The 20,019-nt window shown below is 32.8% G+C and overlaps 2 protein-coding genes and 1 long non-coding RNA gene across 6 annotated transcripts; 2 read left to right on the forward strand and 1 right to left on the reverse strand.

Moving 5' to 3' along the window:
* Window positions 1–632: 632 nt before the first annotated feature.
* LOC105343407 (uncharacterized) lies at window positions 633–10,973 on the reverse strand. Of its 4 annotated transcripts, none has more exons than XM_020073417.3 (21): window positions 10,783–10,973; window positions 10,295–10,499; window positions 9,881–10,047; window positions 9,228–9,525; window positions 8,711–8,784; window positions 8,447–8,500; window positions 8,228–8,342; window positions 7,548–7,723; window positions 6,968–7,198; window positions 6,433–6,641; window positions 6,093–6,233; window positions 5,752–5,895; window positions 5,246–5,471; window positions 4,713–4,914; window positions 4,372–4,581; window positions 3,933–3,950; window positions 3,046–3,098; window positions 2,762–2,813; window positions 2,154–2,359; window positions 1,416–1,632; window positions 633–1,221 (listed from the first exon to the last, which is right to left on the reverse strand). In XM_020073417.3, exons 1-21 carry the CDS (start codon window positions 10,942–10,944, stop codon window positions 1,082–1,084), a joined length of 3,300 nt encoding a protein of 1,099 aa, XP_019928976.3. In that variant the 5' UTR covers window positions 10,945–10,973; the 3' UTR covers window positions 633–1,081. The 4 variants fall into 4 exon arrangements, with proteins under 4 accessions (XP_019928976.3, XP_019928975.3, XP_011449084.3 ...); XM_020073416.3 differs by having other exon boundaries at window positions 2,711–2,813; XM_011450782.4 differs by lacking the exon at window positions 3,933–3,950.
* Window positions 10,974–13,129: 2,156 nt separating this feature from the next.
* Window positions 13,130–14,560, forward strand: LOC136276529 (uncharacterized). Its single transcript, XR_010715015.1, has 3 exons — window positions 13,130–13,181; window positions 13,380–13,433; window positions 14,501–14,560. It is a non-coding gene; the product is annotated as an uncharacterized lncRNA (long non-coding RNA).
* Window positions 14,561–14,802: 242 nt separating this feature from the next.
* Window positions 14,803–17,318, forward strand: LOC105343406 (arginine and glutamate-rich protein 1). The gene is made up of 14 exons (XM_066088231.1): window positions 14,803–14,880; window positions 15,005–15,061; window positions 15,218–15,268; window positions 15,399–15,452; window positions 15,585–15,641; window positions 15,769–15,810; window positions 15,916–15,966; window positions 16,092–16,139; window positions 16,282–16,335; window positions 16,471–16,533; window positions 16,655–16,735; window positions 16,884–16,949; window positions 17,066–17,155; window positions 17,256–17,318. The coding sequence occupies exons 1-14, from the start codon at window positions 14,842–14,844 to the stop codon at window positions 17,316–17,318; spliced, it is 816 nt and encodes a 271-aa protein (XP_065944303.1). The 5' UTR covers window positions 14,803–14,841.
* The last annotated feature ends 2,701 nt before the right edge of the window (window positions 17,319–20,019 follow it).

A 20,019-nucleotide genomic window follows, 5' to 3' on the forward strand; every position in this document is an offset into this window, starting at 1 on the left:
AGCTGTCTTCAGATGAAATGCGTCACGTTTGCCCCCTTAATTGCTGTAGATGGTGTGTGGCAAAAATTAGAAGGCAATATATGGCAGACAAGACTTATCAGTCATTGCAATTCTTTCTTATAAACATATCAATCTACAAAAGGTTTAGATCCTTAACAAAACCAGAATACTGATTAGGGTTAATACTGACTGACCATCTATATTTGGTTTCAGATGTTGCAGTGCATAGAGAGTAAGGATTTCCCTTGCCTTCTTTGGACTTCAACAATTTTCTGTAGATAGTAACAAGTTTATCATAATATTAATATTCAGTTGATGAGTAAATATCGGTAATTAAACGATCAACATCATTTCTTAGTAAATAGGAGTGATAGCTGCAATTTAGCACAGTCATCTAATAGTGTATTTATGCAAGCACAGAACTTGATACATGTATTCAAAATGCTATGAACACAGGATTAAATTTCTATACTGCTTTTGTTTGCATTTTTATACTATATTTAACTTTTTGAGGTATTTGGTTAGGAGCAAATTGTATTGCAACTGGTATCTGTAGGGAATACAGAACCAGAGTGAATAGGTATGCAAAAATTTTTTCATGCATAACACATTTTAATATATTTTACAAAAACAAAAAACACTATTTTAATTGAAAAATATTTATCACAGACAATGTAAAAAAAAATTCTCAATTAAAATAAAAAAATAAAATCCTTGTTGTAAATTCAGGAATGCTGATGTACTTGGCACATCTACATACATGTAAGCAATATGCAATCTCTAAGGGAATTTGACACTAAGGGATCATAATTGAAGCCACCATAATACAGTAAGTCTGTATATAATGTGGATGTTGAGACACATACACACTTGTACTTGAATTGTAAGTTGAACATGAAACAAGGCTATTACATAAATGTACATTTTTGTAAAAAAAAAAAAAAAGAAAAAAAAGAAAACATATCTATTAAATCACAAATTACTGGTATACAGAAAATGGACGTGTTCTATCCTGCTTTTGATTGGTGTTGATTCTGTTGGAGACTTTTCATAATTTGTTAAGCAACATTAGCATCATTAGTTAAATCCAACATTTGAATTTGAAGAAGGCTTGCATATCAGCATCATCAACAGATTTCCCATTGACACCAGCATACACTTCCTGTAGAATCTTGTTCTTAAACTTTTCTTCCAATATTTTCACATATTTTTCCAAAACAGCTGAAAAACAAAACAGATTTTTTGTAAGTTAATCACAGATTTGGGAATTCAGTAAACAGCAATATAAAAAGCTAAAGTTAAGGAAGTAAGTTCCTCGGTGAGGGGGGCCATGGAATCTAAGTTTAAATCTAATGAATCCACAATATTTTTAACAAAAGAAGTTCTCATGAAGAGATCGACGAGCCTCGTCATACCTAAGCCATAAACTTTCCCATAAAGTATCATATTCTTGACCAGCCTTTTGTCTTCATAATCTTCAGCCTTCATCAATAGACGCACAATTTCACCCAGAATGTAGCCATCGTCAAAAGTGGGTGGATCAGAAATGTGGAACTTGCAGTAGACATCCACAGCTCCTTTGGGATCTGTCTTGGCTAACATCTCGGCTAATTCGATGCAGGCATCATGAACCTATAAAATATCATTAATTTAGTGGTACTGAGAAGTTACTTTATTTTGCATATGAAAACTGATGACGTTTGGTAAAATGTGCGATTATCTTGAAACGTTTATAAGTCACAGGTCAAGGTCAAAGCATATATCTCTGAAAAATCCTAGTTCAGACTCTCAACTCTCTCATTGACTCAGTCTAGCTCATATACATGTATCTCCCACACCAAACCTTTAGGTTAAGAATGTGCATGGATCTTGAACCAAATTTCTATCATCGTGTCAAAAAGTCAAGGTCATATTATATCCGTAAAATTTCTAGCATTAAGTCTTAATTGTCTTGTACTTCACCCAAAGAATGCAGGTGGACAAAGGCTGTACAATGACCTTGAAACAATCTTTAAGTCAAAGTTCAGAGCCCAGTCCTATAAAATGCTTTCCATTTATCTTACTAGTGGGGCACCCTTAGTAGAGATAGTCTTGTTAAGATGTTAAGTAGTCATATAGTTTAAAATTACCTACAGTTTTTATTAGGTTCTAACCTCAGGTGCCATAGTCATGACTTCATTGTAGAACTTCTTTGATTGGTCAATATCCCCAGCTGCTCTGTAAGCCCTGGCCAGTCCTAGACGTGCGTGGTAAGTTTTTGGGTTGATGGGAGCCGGTTTGTCATCAGCTGGTTTAGATTCTGGTGCAGGTTCTGGTTTTGCTTCCTCCTTCTTGGGTTCAGGAGCTGGTGGCTCTTTGGCTACATTATAATGATTGGAAACCAGTTTGAAGATTTGATTTGAACATCTCAGAGAGGTGATTAATTAAAGAAAAAAAAAAAGGCTTGACAGTTGGAAACATTTACGATAAAGTATCTCACCTTTTCATTCTTGCCTAACCCAATAATGCTCTTTCTTTTCATTGAATGATAGGGGTGCAAGAAAATGCCAAATAGATAGTAGATGTACTTGAAATTTAATTAACACGATGAATTTTTTTTTAATGCTGTTATTAAAAATGTGATGATTTAACTTTTACAAAAAGTGAAGTCTGTAAAATAATATGGCAAACATTTGTACATGTATTAAAAGGAAGGGACATTTGGTGTTACCTCCGGCCTTTTGGGCGGGGGGTGTGGCTTCACATTGATGCCCGCCTTTACCTGGAGGGGCCTTGGATGCTGCGGGGGCAGGAGCTGCCTTTCCAGCGGGTGTCTGTGAGGAGAAATTTTAAAATTCTTCTTCAAGACCTCATCAATATTCTACTGAAATTTATTTCAAATACATGTACATCCTCGTATGATGAGAAAGATAAATTTTTTGATTTTCTTTTTTTTTGACTCCAAGGTGATTTATTAAATCTTGTGATTAATGCTATACATATCATAAATATTCAGTGTTATCATTAACATAAATTGATAATAATGCAATGAATATTCAAAATGACCTTAGCAGCTGCACCACCTCTGGCTGCACCACCTCTTCCTGCTGTTGCACCACCTTGAATTGTTTAAAAGTAGTTTGCCAATTTATATCAAATACTTCTCATTTAAAGTATTTATAATACAGTTAATATTTTAAGGTTCCTCAGTTTGCATATCTACCGGGTACACAAGACTTTTGATACATTGTTGTTTCATTGTCCAAGTTTATATGTGAAGAGTTGTGTACATGTATTCATGGTTAATCTTCATGTGTATATGTAAATAAATAACAAAGTAAAAGTTTTTAAGAATAAGAGTGATAGACATGCATGCTACAAATATAAAAAAACATGGATGGATACTTAAGCTGATATTACTCAATGTGTGTGTGTGTGTGTATGTATATACCGGTATACCGGTACTGTGGAATCATTAGAATTCGTGGTGGCTCAAGTTTCGTGGTATTCGTGGGTAGCCCTCCCCAACGAATTTACATCCTCAACAAATACAAATTAAGATAGAGTATTCTTTGTTACTGAAACTGAAAACCGGCACCTCCACGAAATTACATTCCCACGAATAAGCAAAAAATTCACAATCCACGAAAATTGGCCCCCACAAATTTAAATGATTCCACAGTATATATAGAGAGAGACTTTTTATGATTAGAAATATCTTAGATAAATAAAAATATCAAAAAGGAAGAATTTGCCGATGTAAATATAAACTTTTATGGAAATGAATGTGTTTTTTTCCAGATTTCTTAAGATTTGGTGAAAAAATAGATAAAATAGATTGTTTGTACCAAGTCCTCTTAAACCTCCTACTGCTCTACCGCATATTACTAAGATACACTAAGTCTTGCTTATTGGTAGACTACAGAAATCTATTTCTACTTGAAAATACCTACAAAGCCTGGTGTTAGATCCTACAATACATATATATACCGGTATGTATAAAAAGCACACTCTGTAATATCAAAAGAATCACACAGCTCTCAATTTCACTGTATTACTTTATTTTGAATCTTTTGATTTTCTCTCTAAATGCATTTTTTCATAAGTTAATTAAATTAATCAGGATTTTGTTGAAAAATGATTTTCTTTAATAACAGACTATTTTCTTATTCCGATATAATGATATATACTTGTAATAGGTAATAAGATTTATAAGCAAAATATTGATCTCCTACAAAATCTGATGATTCAATTGTATAATTTTTAAACGAATGTCATGTATACATACTAGTGTATATGTACATGTACCTCTTGAATTTTGATTCCCTACAAAACCTGATGATCCCACAGTATACTTTTACATGTAGATATATATACACATAGTGGACAAACCTCTAGCTGGTGTAGTGGCCGCCCCTCTTCCTCGGGCAGCAGGTGCCCCTCTAGAGGCAGGAGCTCCCCTCCCTGCTGCTCCCCCTCCCCTAGCGGCCGGGGCAGGCTTTGCTGGTCCCCCTTTGGCAGCTGGTGCTGGAGCTTTCTTTGCCTCCTCTGCCTTCTTTGCTTCCTGTTCTGCTTTCACTTTGTCCTGCCACCATTGCTGTCCTATGTAAAAGTTGTACTTGTCAAATGAGAAATTGACATTCCATATCATTACACTGGCATATTGGATAAAAGGATTTAATCTAATTACTAGTACATACACTAACAAACTGTTTAGACTTATTTAGACCTACCTGTAAGTGACTCTGGAGGATCTCCGGAGGCAGGTTTCCCCTCCAGACAGATGCAGGCCTGGTAAGACGTCATGGCTTCCTTCAGAATCTTATTGGCTGTGTCACCGGGAGGACAGTTCTCAAACTTATCAAACTGGGAGACGCCCAGTCGGTAGAGGGACAGACTGCTGCAGGGCTGGAGGCTGACCAGTTTCTGACAAGTCTACAAACAACAGAACAGGATGTCTAATCAACCACTCTATATATTACACCATGTATGCATGATTATGAGTATTACAAAAATCCCACTAAGATGAGATATCTATTATTTAAACAAATTTATTCAGATGAAGTATTAATAATGATCAATAATTGATTGGTTAGGTAAGACCTAGAAAATGGGTATTTTATGTGTTACTAATTTGGACAAACTGTCTCAATTTGATACTTTTAGACCTACATATTCACTGTGTGAAGTTTATATCCTTTTCAATATGTGGGAAAATGCAATTTCGGACCCCATGAAAAATTGATTTTGGCCCAGAAATACAAACCTGTTCCTGCAGATTAAGTAGGTCTTCACTCATAGGCAGGGTAGAGTTCATGATGAGGGCAGACAACCTTTGGCACCGCTGCTCAATCAAGGCAGCGTTTTTGGCGGGGTCCTTCAGCAGGATGTCCAGCAGGTTGGAGTGAGACTCGAGCAGGACCCACTCCAGCTGTTTGTAAGCGTCTCCCTGGGAAATGTAGGGTAGGACCTGAGAGGCCAACAGGGCAGACCTGTGTGGGTCAGGTAAAACAAACGGGGGTTATTCTATTACATGGCCACAATTCTGATGAAAGAGAGAAAGGATCAAGACATTCCATACTAAAGAGAGAGAATCAGGACATACAGATGTACTTAAGAGATGCAAGATTGATAAGGTGACATCATCATATACTTTAAAGTGCAGAGAGGAAAGATCATTTATAACATACTTTAGTAAGATTTTGCGCAACATACTACAATTGCAGGTTTTTTGAATAAAATTTAAAATATTTTTACCTAAATGCTACTCACGTATGAAAAACATGTTCAGGAGACATGCAGTCTTTTACATCTGTATTCTTCTGCAACAACTTTCCTAGATTTACAATCCCTCTCAGCAGATGGACATTGGATGATCTTAACAAGTTGTCGGAATGTAAAATGGCTGGAATGTCTCTGTAATAGAGATACAACTCTATTAACTGACAAATCATTATTTTATGTTCATTAAGTTATTAACAAGTATATAAGGCCAAAAAATATCATTTACAATTTCCTCAGAAATAAGATTTCAAAATATAATGCAGCAGGCAGGCATTTTAAATGAATTTTTAAGATTGCAAAAGGGCAATGACTTTTTAACACTATTTTACCGAGGGTCATCTGGGGTCATGGCTGATTTGGTCTGTAGGGTCAAAAGAGTTTCCATGGCCTCTAGAAGATAAGAGATGGTCTCTTTGGCCCTTGGCCCAGGTCCATTCTTCTGAAGGGCCAAGGCCAAACCCAAGTAGAATCTGTGAATGAAAAAGATCATCAAATTTTTAATTACTGAGTACTGAATAGAACTGATAAAAATAGCACTATGCTGAAATTGAAATATCATAAGAGTGCATAAAAACCCCAAACCTGGAAATATTAATTGAACTTATTTATTTTGTACTGTATACTTTATTACATGAAAGAGAGAATATTTTTAATTTTTTAAACTCCAACCTGGAGAACTGGTGCTTAGGATTCCAATTGAGTGTCACTTCCAATCTTTTGACTGCTTCATCAAAGTTCCCCTGTATGACCAGCATGCGCCCCACATGGAAGTTGTAGATGGCCTTGGGTTCATCTAAGGTCAGGGCATCCATGTATTTCTGGTAAGCCTGACCAAGGGGCGACTCTTGGTCCTGAGCTTTCTGGGCAGCCATACCTTCCTGGGTTAAGATCAAGGATAGAAACAATGAGAAAAAATATGTCAGTGTAGAAAAGGTTTCAAGATTAATGCAAGATTTAAATGAATGTACCATTACATTATTCATGAACTGAAAGTAAGGTGGAGATGCTATTTCTGTATAATGGTTTGTAATTGCTTAAATGTGCAAGAGAGAGACATAAAGAGAGAGACTTCAACTCTTTAAGAAAACAGAGAAAGAGAGAGAGAGAGAGAAAGAGAGAGAGAAAGCACATTAGTATAAATAAAGGATGGGATGTCGGCAAAAGTACAAATTATTATGCAAAAGGAAAAAAAGCCTTTTCTCACTTGAGATGCCTGTTTGGATTTCCATAAAAAGAGTCCCTGTACATGGTCTGCCTTGCCGCTCTGACCGCTGCCAACAAGATGATGGTATTCCTCATCAATGGCCTTTAGCTGTAGTGCGATAGGAGCAGAGTCTGCGTCGACACCTCGTAATTTACATATAGCAGCACACTCCTCTTCTTTGGAACTCTCTTTTGCCTCAAAGTTGAAGGACGGCAAAGATTCGCCACCTTCCTATGTCATGAAGAAGAATGTAATGAAGATCAACATGTAATATACCTGCATGAACATGTAAATTTTGTAGTTTTTAGCTGTTAAAAATACATGTAAGCATCGATTTTATTTTTTCAGAGTATTGAATAAACAAAAATACTACTAAAAATTTTTTTTCTAAAATTCCCTTTACATAATTTCTGTCATAAGTAAGAATAAATAAATTTGTAATCAGTGACAGGTTATACACAATATCTGTATAAAATCTTGTTAATTTTATATCCTAGCTCATATAACTTGCACAATTAAATGTCTTAATTAAATTTTAAAAAATTGGGTAAACCATGGAACACAGAATCATTGAAGTTACCTCTTTTTTAAGCCCAAACAAATCTTCTGCATAGTATCTCTCCTCCAAAACCTGCCCCAGTTTCATATGGAGGGCAGCATCTTTGGGTTTTCCTTTAATGGCACAGGCAAAGCAGTGAGAGGCATTGTCAAGGAAGTCGAGAGGTGTCTCTCCATGGGGCCACTGTTTAAATTGTCCTGTAAATGAATTACATATATTTCTAATGAGGAAGGTTACATATTCTACCTGTACATGTAATTGTGTTCAAAGATTTCATAGCATTTTTAATTGAATAATGTATAAAATGTACTGTAGTTTCATTAATATTCGTGAATTTAGTGAAAAATCAGTGTCAAGGATATACTGAAATTTGTGGCCAGTGTTGATCCTATTAATACATTTTTTTGTTAGAAATTGCATTTCATTGAACATTAATTTTCATGGACTGAAACTAAACAAAATCCATGAACATTGGTAGTCAACTAATATTGATGAAACCACAGTACTACATATACTATAACTTTTTCTTGGTGGAGAGCAGTTTGTGTTAAATCAAGTATATTGCTAGATGTCATGCGTATAATTATGCATATAAAATGCATTTCAATAGTTACATTCAAAAATGTACTTATTATTAAATGGGAGGAATAATCTTTAAAGATCAAAGGCATATAGCTTATATTAAATGTGAACTGAATTACCTGATTTTGGCAAGGAATCAAAGTACTTCTGTAGGTAATCCTCTCCACTTTTACAGAGTTTATCCACATTAGTTTCATCAAAGACCTGATGTAAGTTTTTCTCCCACTTCCTGACCTACAAAGCATGTACATGTTTTACATTTATTACATGTACTTCCTATTTAACATTCAATGTAAAATGCAAATATTTTTATTCTTGAACTAATTTAAGTCATTTACCTCCACAGTGTGTTTCAGAGGAGCAGATGCATTTTTGAATTTATCCGTCACATCCTGTCAAATCAAAAAAAAAACAAAACACCAAGAATTTTTAAATGACTATTGAATTGAAATTTTGTTTGTAATTATGCTGCATCTTTATTTAGATAAACTGGTACTGCTACATGTATTCATGTTGATATGATATAATACAGCTTTACTCGTTTAGAAAGGCAGAATGATTAAAAAACTCAGCATTTAAATTCAGCTTTAGAATACACTTACTGCAACTGTTGGTGCAATATTACAACTTTCAATTTGGGATGCCAGCTCAGAAAACTTTGCTGGATCTAAAGACTCTAAAGAAATGTAAAGAGAAATATCAATCTATAAGGAAATAAATTATTCATTTAAAGAAAAAAAAAACATTTTCTCAAAAACACTAGGGAACTCAAATGCATATAGACGTTATGCCAGGTACAAAAAATTCTGAATTGCTATAAACATACTGTGTTCTATTGTTTAAAATACGTACTGTACAATTTATGAATTAAAGAATAAAAATGGTTAGGCTATAAGGATGATATTTCAAAATAAGCTTGTTTGTGCTGTGACCTTGCATTATTTTGTTTTACTGTAGAGTAAATTAATGTCTGTCAACTATAATTACACATACTATTCACGTGTTCATTGATGAATTTAAATATAAAATCCTTAATAATACAAATATTTAGATCCTCCATTCATTTAAGGCATATGAATTTTTACAAAAGTATCTTTCAATTATCTTCCATTTACTTACTTCCATTGGTTAGTGGAATGGTAGCCATAGCTACAGCAATCTTCTTATCTAGCTCATAATCCACTATCCTCCAGTCTTTTCCTAATGGCATGCCACTGAGTGGGTCGATTTTAGATTTCCGCGTCTTCTCGTCAATGTTTGGAGCCGAGTAAGTATTCTTGGGGTTACTCCCTCTAATGGTGATGGGTCTATATAAGGCACTCAGGGTGAAAGGACACTCATATTCCTTGGCCAATTTCTCATCCGTTAGCTTTACAAATCGAGGTATTTGTTTTCTAATCACGTCTATCACATATGTCTGAAATGTGTAAAAAAAAAAATTGATTTAAAACAATAATTGCCACTTACCAAAATGTAAGTTGATATTTTATAATATCTAGATGGATTATTTGTTGAAATATGATAATTCAACTGCATAATAAATTCTTGGTGGCAAAATTTAGCATTCATCTTTAAATGAGTAACGGTTTTATTGAATATTTGTATCAAAGCATTAATTTACTCTAAATGGCTTAATACACCAAACAATTGGTGCAAATCAGATTCCCACCCTCTATCAATGACTCTAAAGTACAGTACTCTACAAAATCTAATCATCCGACAATTCTTTTGGTAAAAGTCAATACGCAAAGTGATGAAGTATAATATCATGCCTTTTTATTGGAGCCATCTGCTGATGTCACCTCAACACTGACATTGGTTTCGCCAACATTTAGGGCTGTAGGGGTGCCTGGTTTTTCACCACACACCAGTACCACATTTTTGGTATCTGGAGCCACTGGTTTAAGCACCACCTGAGCAACATTACAGGGAAGGAGGCCTACAAGAATAAAGTTGTGTGTATGTTAAGACAGAGTCACATTAAAAAATTAGATTAAGTTTTGCAATCAATCGTTATTCATAACCGTGTTGTTATACACTCATATGGAAAAGCTAGAACTTGTTCGCGACAGGAAAAATTTGCAATGACTTGGCTCTTGAGAATCTAATGTGAAAATTTCTCGAATGCGAATTTAAGTTGGCCACAGTAAAACAATGCCTTAATTTATTATTCATCAGAAACTTACACGAATAACTTAGGACATCAGGATCAAATGCAGGATTAAGATTTCCCACAGAGAACTGAAGGTCATTAAGGAAGGCATCTTTAGCAGACAGTCGTTTGGCATGAATGAAATAATGTTTAATGGTTCCATCTTCAGAAGTCACTTCTATTTTGATATCTGTTACTGCACCTTCTTTGAGGGGTACATCTTTCCCTCCATCTCCACCCTATCAATATAATGAATTTTGTGTATCAATTTTATTTTTCATATTTAGCTTTATTTTGCTGATTCGATTGGTTAACGTACAGTGATGGAATATTGAATTGCAAGCGAAAAATTGTTGCATCACTGTTGACCTTTGTATTGGAATGGTATATCTAGCCTGATTCAGTGAAACTTACGAACAAAATAAACACAGCATGTTGACAAAACTTTCTTTTCTTTATAATTAGATTAATTCGATGTTTTCACTTGGCTCGAAAAATGTAAACAAACGATCTTCTACTTACGAATATGCAATAAGATGCACCAGAATCACTTGTCAATGGGTCAATATGTATTTTCTCTACATTGCTTGGTACAGTCACGTCGTATTCGAGGTGAGATTTTTGAAAGCTCGGTGTCAATTTGCCTGGTTTTACGACAAGCTTTTCTAGTGTGCAGTCGTCCATCTTGAAACTTAGGAAGCTTCAGTGCGAGACTAAACTTGCCCTTACAAGGTCATCTGTAATTAAACTTTGCAGCATTTTATTTTATGGTGGATTTTTAAAAACTATTTTATTAAAAATATTTTTAAAATATTTACGTGATATATAGAACGGGATATAATTTTAACGAGAGCAAAATATTTGGCGGGAAATATAAAAATGTTTAAAGGGAAGTAACTAGGTTTTTTCTGCCTCAGTGACACATTCAAACTAGTTTTTATATGTTTAAATTTTGTTTCATGTTTGTACTCTTATGCCTCATGTGAGACCTTGAGTGAAATAAAATTTTCAAAGTTTTCAATTTATACAATATAATGCAGTGTAACAAAGAATGTTTACATATAATATTTCATCACCCTCACAATGTCAGGGGTCCTGAGTCTACTCGTACGTCTTTATGGCGAAAATACGAGAGTGCAAAGTTACGAGGACGAACAGGAGCGAAAAAGCAAAGATTCGACGGCGAAGATGCAAAAATGATCACCAAAATAGAAAAGTCAACGTTCAAAGCTGTTTGACAACGCAATAGCACATGATAAAAAAAAATTATCCATTTTTGGGACATCTTTGCTAGCCAAGGGTTTTCGGTTCACATGAGGAGCGAAGTGGACCGAAAACCCTTGGCTAGCGAAGATGTTTTTGGGTCGGACTGTCTGAATATTTTCTACGTTTGCTCTGCACGAGTTTAAGTTTGCGTGTAATTGTTATAATGACGTTTTTAGAATAATAAAAAAAAAACACTTTAGAATTAGCGGAAATGACAAAAGCTTTTTAGCTTCAGATGTCTGATATTACAAACACTGCAGTATATTTCCGGAATAATTGACGGCAGTATTCTGAAAATTAATTAACGTCATGAGGATTTGACGCAACAAAACTCGTGACGTAATAATCGTTGCTACAAACAGAAATCAAGATAGAGGGAAGAATAGTGATTGCAAGGTATGGTAACATTTTTGGTTGGAAATCCAAGAGTTTATCGGTGGGTTTTTTCAAAATAACATTTAATCTAGATAAACTTTAGTTTTTACTATACATATTGTAGATATTAAAATGGAGAAGATGCTGTATTTTGGAGATGACGATTTGCGCCAAGCGGTAGGGAATTTTTGGTTTTGATATATACCGACATTAAAGCCATGTTTTAAATAAAGAACGTAATACATTATTTAAGAGATGCACATTGAAACCATGATATTCGTTATTTGTTACAAATGTTCCGTTTGGCGATTTTGGTAAAAAAAAAAAGCATAAAAAAATAAATAACGATATGTAAGTTTCTAATAGGATGGATGATATACTAGTATATATGTACTTAACAAAAATATCCTTACAAACAATGCATGTAACTAATATTTCACCGCGTTTTATTTCTTCTAGATGGAAAGAATGGATCAACTGTCACATTTGAAGTTGAAGTTGGGAGCAGCTCAATATCTCGTACGTTTATAAATTCGTTAAAGATACATGTATGCATACATAGTTTCTGCCAAATATTCTAATATAACATTAGATTTATGCATTTTTTTTTTAAAAATATTATTCACTTAATGTAATGAAAACTACATGTATCACTGCGTGGTTTATGGACCCTTGTTTTCCTGTGGTCTGATTCCGTTCAAATTGAAATTCTGTCCAAATTGAAGGAGGACCTACGCAAAGATGTTCTCGCTGACAATTTGCACAATGTGTACAGAACAGAGGAAGAAACCGAGAGAGAACAAGAGGTATATATTTCATTATTATCAGTTCTTGGGATGCTGGAAATGAAATTTCAGAAACACGGGTGTCTTTTTTTTTTCATGAAATACCATAATATATAATGACATTCAACATGCATATATACCGGTATATAGAATTCTTTGCCATACATGTTAATAATGCTTAGTTACCGGTATCTAAAGGTTTTTTGACTTTACAAATTATTTATTTCATCAGCAGAGGACCGACAAAAGCCGAAGAATCATTCAAAAACTTCAAGTAGAATTGCTGGTAAGTAACTGCATTGTTCAAAGTATATATATAAGTATAATATGTGTATTTTCAAATAAGTGATTTGAATTGCGTGTTTGATTTTTATTCTTGTTCTGACATGGTTTGGTTAATAAGTACTAGCTAGTACGTATAATTTTATTATTTCTTGGTTTCAGAGGAAGATTCTTCCCGTTAACAGAAGTTCTCAGATGGCTGTTAAATGGATGGTATGACACATTAATTTATTGATTCATTACTTTTTCGCGTCTTTTTATATAAGGTTTATAATTCTCTTTTAGTGAACTAATTGGTTCTACATATGAAAATAAAGATGTCAATGGCTCTTATGAATACAGTGATGTCGTTATTAAGTACTTTATTAAAGAGCTTTCGTGGTATTGTTTTGTTTAATTTGTCATTCTCAGAAAACCATCAAAGAAAACCATGTCAAAATGGCTACTGTCCAATTGGAGCTACTGGTGAGCCCAAAAACATACTGCTAACAGACTGCGTGCATTATTTACTATCTAGATTAAGCATAAAAATACACCAGTACTAGAATAACTAGACAACCATAAAAACGAACCGGAAATTTCAAAGGATTATTATTAGGTTGGCCGTATCACAGTATACATGGAATATCATGCTTTATGGAGATAAAACTGTTATACATATGTCATGTTGTAAATTTTGTATTTACACCCACCCAGTAAATTCAAAATTTACAACATGACACAAGTAAAACTATAGTGAATTTAGGGGAAATCATATGTTGTTTATTTATGTAAGTCTAACGATTTCATTTATGTTTGAAACGTTATTAATATTCTTTAATACCTTTAGTTCTCCGTTAGAATCTTCAAAGAAATTGTTGGCATCGTGTTGTCGAAGTTTTTTCTGAAATAATGGCAATGCTAAGTTTTGTGTCATGTTGTAAATTTTGAATTTACTGGGTGGGTGTAAATACAAAATTTACAACATTGTCATGTTGTAAATTTTGTATTTACACCCACCCAGTAAATTCAAAACTTTTAAACCTACTTGGATACAATTTTCACTGTTCATTTTTATATCAAGTCGTGTATTTTAAACATTTTATAAGTATAAGTATTATATATCAATATCATAATCATTTTAGCAAGTTGTATACCTTTTATTTTATAGAATTTGAGCTCGGTATAAAATGATGTTTATTTATTTTTCTTTAGTACATTCATTATGCAAGAAATATTTTACATGAAGGAATGTACTAAAGAAAAATAAATAAACATCATTTTATACCGAGCTCAAATTCTATAAAATAAAAGGTATACAACTTGCTAAAATGATTATGATATTGATATATAATACTTATAAAATGTTTAAAATACACGACTTGATATAAAAATGAACAGTGAAAATTGTATCCAAGTAGGTTTAAAAGTTTTGAATTTACTGGGTGGGTGTAAATACAAAATTTACAACATTGTAAATTTTGTATTTACACCCACCCAGTAAATTCAAAATTTACAACATGACACAAAACTTAGCATTGCCATTATTTCAGAAAAAACTTCGACAACACGATGCCAACAATTTCTTTGAAGATTCTAACGGAGAACTAAAGGTATTAAAGAATATTAATAACGTTTCAAACATAAATGAAATCGTTAGACTTACATGAATAAACAACATATGATTTCCCCTAAATTCACTATATTTTTACCTGTGTCATGTTGTAAATTTTGAATTTACTGGGTGGGTGTAAATACAAAATTTACAACATGACAACGTTGTCATGTTGTAAATTTTGTATTTACACCCACCCAGTAAATACAACATGACACTTGCAATATATGTGTCATGTATTTAACTTTTTAGGAGAGGAATCAATTTGACATTTTTCCAATGAACCCGAATGAAAGAAATGAGGAGAAACAACTTGAGGTATCCATATTTATCATCATCCTTAAACTTTTTAATTTTTGTTTGTTTGTGTCAGCCTTTTAAGAAGTATTTTAATGAAAAGAGCTTGCGTTATCTTTAATGTATGATTATCCTAATTTTGTAGCTAGTGACAAATGATAAAAATGCCCAGCTGATCAACAAGATCCAAGTAGATTTGTTGGTAAGATACATGTACTCATAAAACTAAAGATCAAAACATTTGAAATTTAAATGCGTTCATAGACCCAAACCACCCCAAAAATTGAAAAAAATAAAATATCCAACTTTTTAAAACTTTTTTATTACATGTACTAACCCATAAAATTCCCCGTTACAGAGAACAATTCTGCCGATGGATAGAAGTGCAAGAATGGCCGTAAAATATATGGTATGAATATAATTATGAATCAAACTATAGACGTGTATAGAAATAAATTCAGAGTGAAACAACATAAATATTTTCATTTACCAGGTATAAAAAAGGAATAACTTTGAAAAGTTTTGATTTTCAATTTCAGAAAATTATCCGGGAAAGTCGCACAAAGATGTTAGCGATTCAAGAGGAACTGCTCGTAAGTCACAGTATTATTATTTTTAATAAATTTTTGTGAAATAGATTACTTAAGTAAAATTATATGTTTGGAAAGCTTCTCTCTCTCTCTCTCTCTCTCTCTCTCTCTCTATTTAACTATTTTTTTCTTCAGAAAAAGTTAAAGGAAAGAAAAGCCGATTGCATGACACAATCACTTAGAAAATTGGAGGTATTTATTATGCATACTAACTGCCTGTTCTCTTAAAATATGTTTATATATATTCGTCATGTAATAATTCGTTGATTTTCGTTGAAATGGTACAGCACATCATTAAGACTTTTTTTTATGTTTGCAGAACGAACTCCAGATAAAATGGAGGACAACATTAGATGCATGGGTAATTATCAAAATTGTAAACATGTGATCTGGAATATACATCGTAAATCTACATACACTTCAAAATTATATCAACAATAATTTACTATTGCTTGTTATTTTTTAGGACAAGGAGAAGAGAAATCGATTGGTATTCTCCATCCTCGTTGAGCAAGTGGTAATAAATACTAATTAGAAATACTAGTAATGTGCAAATCGTAGGGAAATCAAGATTTGATTATTGGCATTAATTTTAATTTAAAAGTACCTGTATTAATATTCTGATGCATGACTATTTTTCAGAGAAGAATAAGATCAAGAAGGTGCCCACAAATGGCGGGAAAAATTATGGTAAGAGTTTTATAAAAACTAAATATAAGGTTACGGTTTCTTGTACATGTAAAAAGAAAATTGAGAAAAAACCCAGTAATCACCCACAATTATAATTAAAGTAACAAAACATTAATGGTTTTGTAATTGTAATTTATTACAGAAAAAACTACAAGACCGCCATCTAATTTTCGAAAAGCTTCTGGAAGAGCTATTGGTATGTTTCATTGACGTTCAAATATTTATGATAAAAGGAGAAAAAAGAAGTTTGGATCTTAAAGGTTTTCTCTTTCTTAACTAAGCTCATTCTCAAATGTAATTTACTTATTTATCTTTTTTTTTTTTTTTAAAGAAAAGGGTTAATGAAAGGAAAATTGTGCGCCAAGCAAAGGACGCGGCTCAGAAGGAATTGGTGGTGAGTAATATACAGCTTACTGTATATACAACACTCCACAAAAAAAAAACAAACTAAAAAATCATTCCAAGCAAGATGAACAAATAGAGAACTCATACATGACTTTATCTGTATTTTGAAGAAGGAAATAAAAAAGAAAGAAGAAATGAAAAGGGAAGAAGAAATGACAGAAAGGCAAAACAGACTACAGATGGAAATAATGGTAAGGTGTCATGTGTAAATTCAACGTCACTAACTTCTATACTAGTAAAACATTTCATATTTTTTCAAACCTAATATTCTTATTTTAAATCACAACTTTTGCATCTCAAGAAGGTGATAAAGACCTTGATTTTGTTTATATTATATAGAGCTTTATTCCTCGCAAGTTGTTCCTCAACGGGGTTGAATCGTTCAAGACTGTCCCAAGGGCAAAGGTACATTATAATGTAAATAAAACAAGTTAATTTTTTAGGGAAATTTTCACCATTCATTACTTGCTTTAGTTTTAAGTAGTATTGTAACAAAGTTTATCTTTTGTATCACCCTGCAGCCCGAGATTGCAGCCAAAGTTGAAAATGGAAGGAAGGAGGAACAGACTATTAGCAACTCTAAAGAGAATAAATACGAACCCCAGATAAAGGTATATACCGATATTTCAAACCCAAAATTCCATCGCTATTATTAACTTATAAAAGTTTGTCGTTTTAATCTTTAATACATTTTAATTTTGTTTTTCACAGAGAGGGACTAAGTCAAAAGCAACGCTAAAGAACCGACTGAAGAGATTTTTCGGGTTCCACTGATCGGAATGTTGTTAACAGATGAAAACATTTATTTACTTTAAGATTCTATTTATACACATTTAATATAAATGTAATGTCAGTAAATAAATCAGAAATTATTTTCAAATTTACAAATGTGTTTATGTGATTCATTACAAATTATATATTATTCACAAATATTAAATAACCTTTAAGTGAATGACGTGCGTTTTCTGTTCAAACTCCTCTGTCGAAGGTGAAATACACTTCTTATTAGACTGTAAGATTTATGATAATATGTTTGAAATATTTCAATAGATTATGCAATGAACAATAAAATAATAATGATATGGGTTATTCGTTCAAAGATTCAATAAAAAAAAATACCAAATAAAGAAGATGGGGAACAATATAGCGCATATGCCCTTTTGGTTTTGTCGTAAAAAATAATTTCAATTTTTTGTCCAACTAAATATACTGGATGATGTTATATTACAAGTTCACAAAAGCACAATTTCTAACTATATTCAGTTTTGAATATTTTAACAAACGATAAGAAAAAAAATGAACTTAATTTAAGTTTTGGTGGTATCGAACCCACAACCTAAAAACCCTAGCTCTCTATTGTTATCTATTGTCTGGTTCTCTAACCACTGAGCCATTTCAGTCACAACAAACTTTATTGTTAAATGCTATATGCAACTTCAGCCATGAATTTAGGGACTTGTAGTATTTCTCTAAAACGTTCAATTATTGGGATACAAAATGACATTTTTAAAGTATAGTGGGTCATTTCTCCACGTTTTTGTTGATTGAAATGGGTTTGATTTCCTTTAAACCTTGTACGGACTCTGACAAAAATATGGAACCCAGATCCACTATATAAAAGAAAAGGCATTGAAGTTCTAAAAATGACACTATTTGAAGGTTTTGACACGCATACGCCAATTTAAATCAACCTATTCCAAATATTTAACATATATAAAGGTTATAAATCGATGTTATGGTAAATATACATTGATTTCAATAATTTGGAAAGAAATTATGAGATTTGTTCATATTTTAATTTTAAAGTATCTTATCTAGCCTCATATAGGCAGTTTACACGCCTTATTCACCCATATTCTACGCCAATATTGTAATTTCAGCCTTTAACCATAGAAAAAAAATCTTTTACATTTGTAAATTATATTTAATGGAAAATGACACTTATAGGTCCAATGGGCCAGGTGTAGTTTCGTTTATTTAGTTTAAGTGTTACATTAAAAGTTTAAAATTTATCAATTTAAACTTAACTATAAAAGTTTAAATTGATAAATTTTAAACTTTTAATGTAACATAAGTAACAATGTACAGTGTCACTATAATAGACCATTACTTACTAAAATACGAATCTAAAAGGTAATTATTAAGAATTGAACGAAGGCGAACTGACTCTCGGCGAATGGACTCAATGGGAACAGGTGGATAGAATGAACCTGATACAAATGAGACGAAAGGAAGTTTACAGTTTACGTGGAGATATGTCTAGAAATATACCCGATATACCTTTTTCTGGCTTTGAGGATGATAGCAAGTTAATTGTCCCCTTTTCTGGCTTTGAGGATGATAGCAAGTTAATTGTCCCCCGAGACAGCAACTATTTCCCGAGGTATCTACTGTGTGGATGTACCAGCAGATGTGAATAGTAGTATTCCATCTACATCTACATAATATGCAAATATGCCATAGCCAATGAATAATTTTGTGTATGTGGGGTTTTTTTTCATCTTCTTCAGAAAGTTACTTATTACTTATACTTCAATTTAATTCAAACGCATTTTCAAAGTATTGAATATAATTTTCAAGTATTTTTTTTTATATTCCAGTCCGGTTTGAAATATTCATTATCTCTGATGTAATAAGCTTGTTCAGTTTAACTGTAAACAAAAGTCGACGCAAAACGGCATGATATTGAGCTATCGCACTGGGGACCTGATGACCAACATGCATATTTTTATGATAATGTTTAAATTATTCTTTCGTAAGGACAGTTATGAAGGAATAAATTATATTTTGCCAACGTCTTAAAAGAATTTTCAAAAGAATTAATTTTATAAACTTTGTGTTATGCCTCTTCGCCCATGCTGTGTCTCTCGATTACCTTTCCCACGCACATGCGCAAATTTACACAAACTTGAATTGTTTATAAATATAAAGAATAGAAAGAAAATATCCATTTCTCCTTACATTAAATAACCTTAGAACCAAATTCTCCCTATATTAAATAAATCTTACTACTCAAAAAATACCAATGGATTATCGGTCGCATTTGTGCATGTTTTCGATTTACGCAGCTCGTCATACTGAGGACGTGTGGATGTACATTTTCAACTGTCTTTGTCTGTGATAACATTACGAATCAATTTTTAAACCTAAAACCCATAACTTCATAAAACATGAGTGACACAAAATGGGCGTGTTTTATAGCATAACCGAAAAACGGTACTGGCCGGCCGCGTAGTGATAGACAGCATGTGCTACATAAAAAATAGTAGTTTTAATATAATGTTGTTTTAAAGTGTACAAATTGTAAATAATATAAATATAGGTAATAAGGAATCATTGTTTGAAATTATGAGGTGATAATTTTAGTCGGAGTGTGGTCAAATCTATCATAAAGCACCTCAGGCTTTATTGGATTTGAACACGCCCGACCGAAATTATCACCTCATAATACTCAAAGAATGATTCCTTATTCCTT

This window comes from Magallana gigas, chromosome 6 (genome assembly GCF_963853765.1).
Source record: "Magallana gigas chromosome 6, xbMagGiga1.1, whole genome shotgun sequence".
Lineage (NCBI taxonomy): Eukaryota > Metazoa > Mollusca > Bivalvia > Ostreida > Ostreidae > Magallana > Magallana gigas.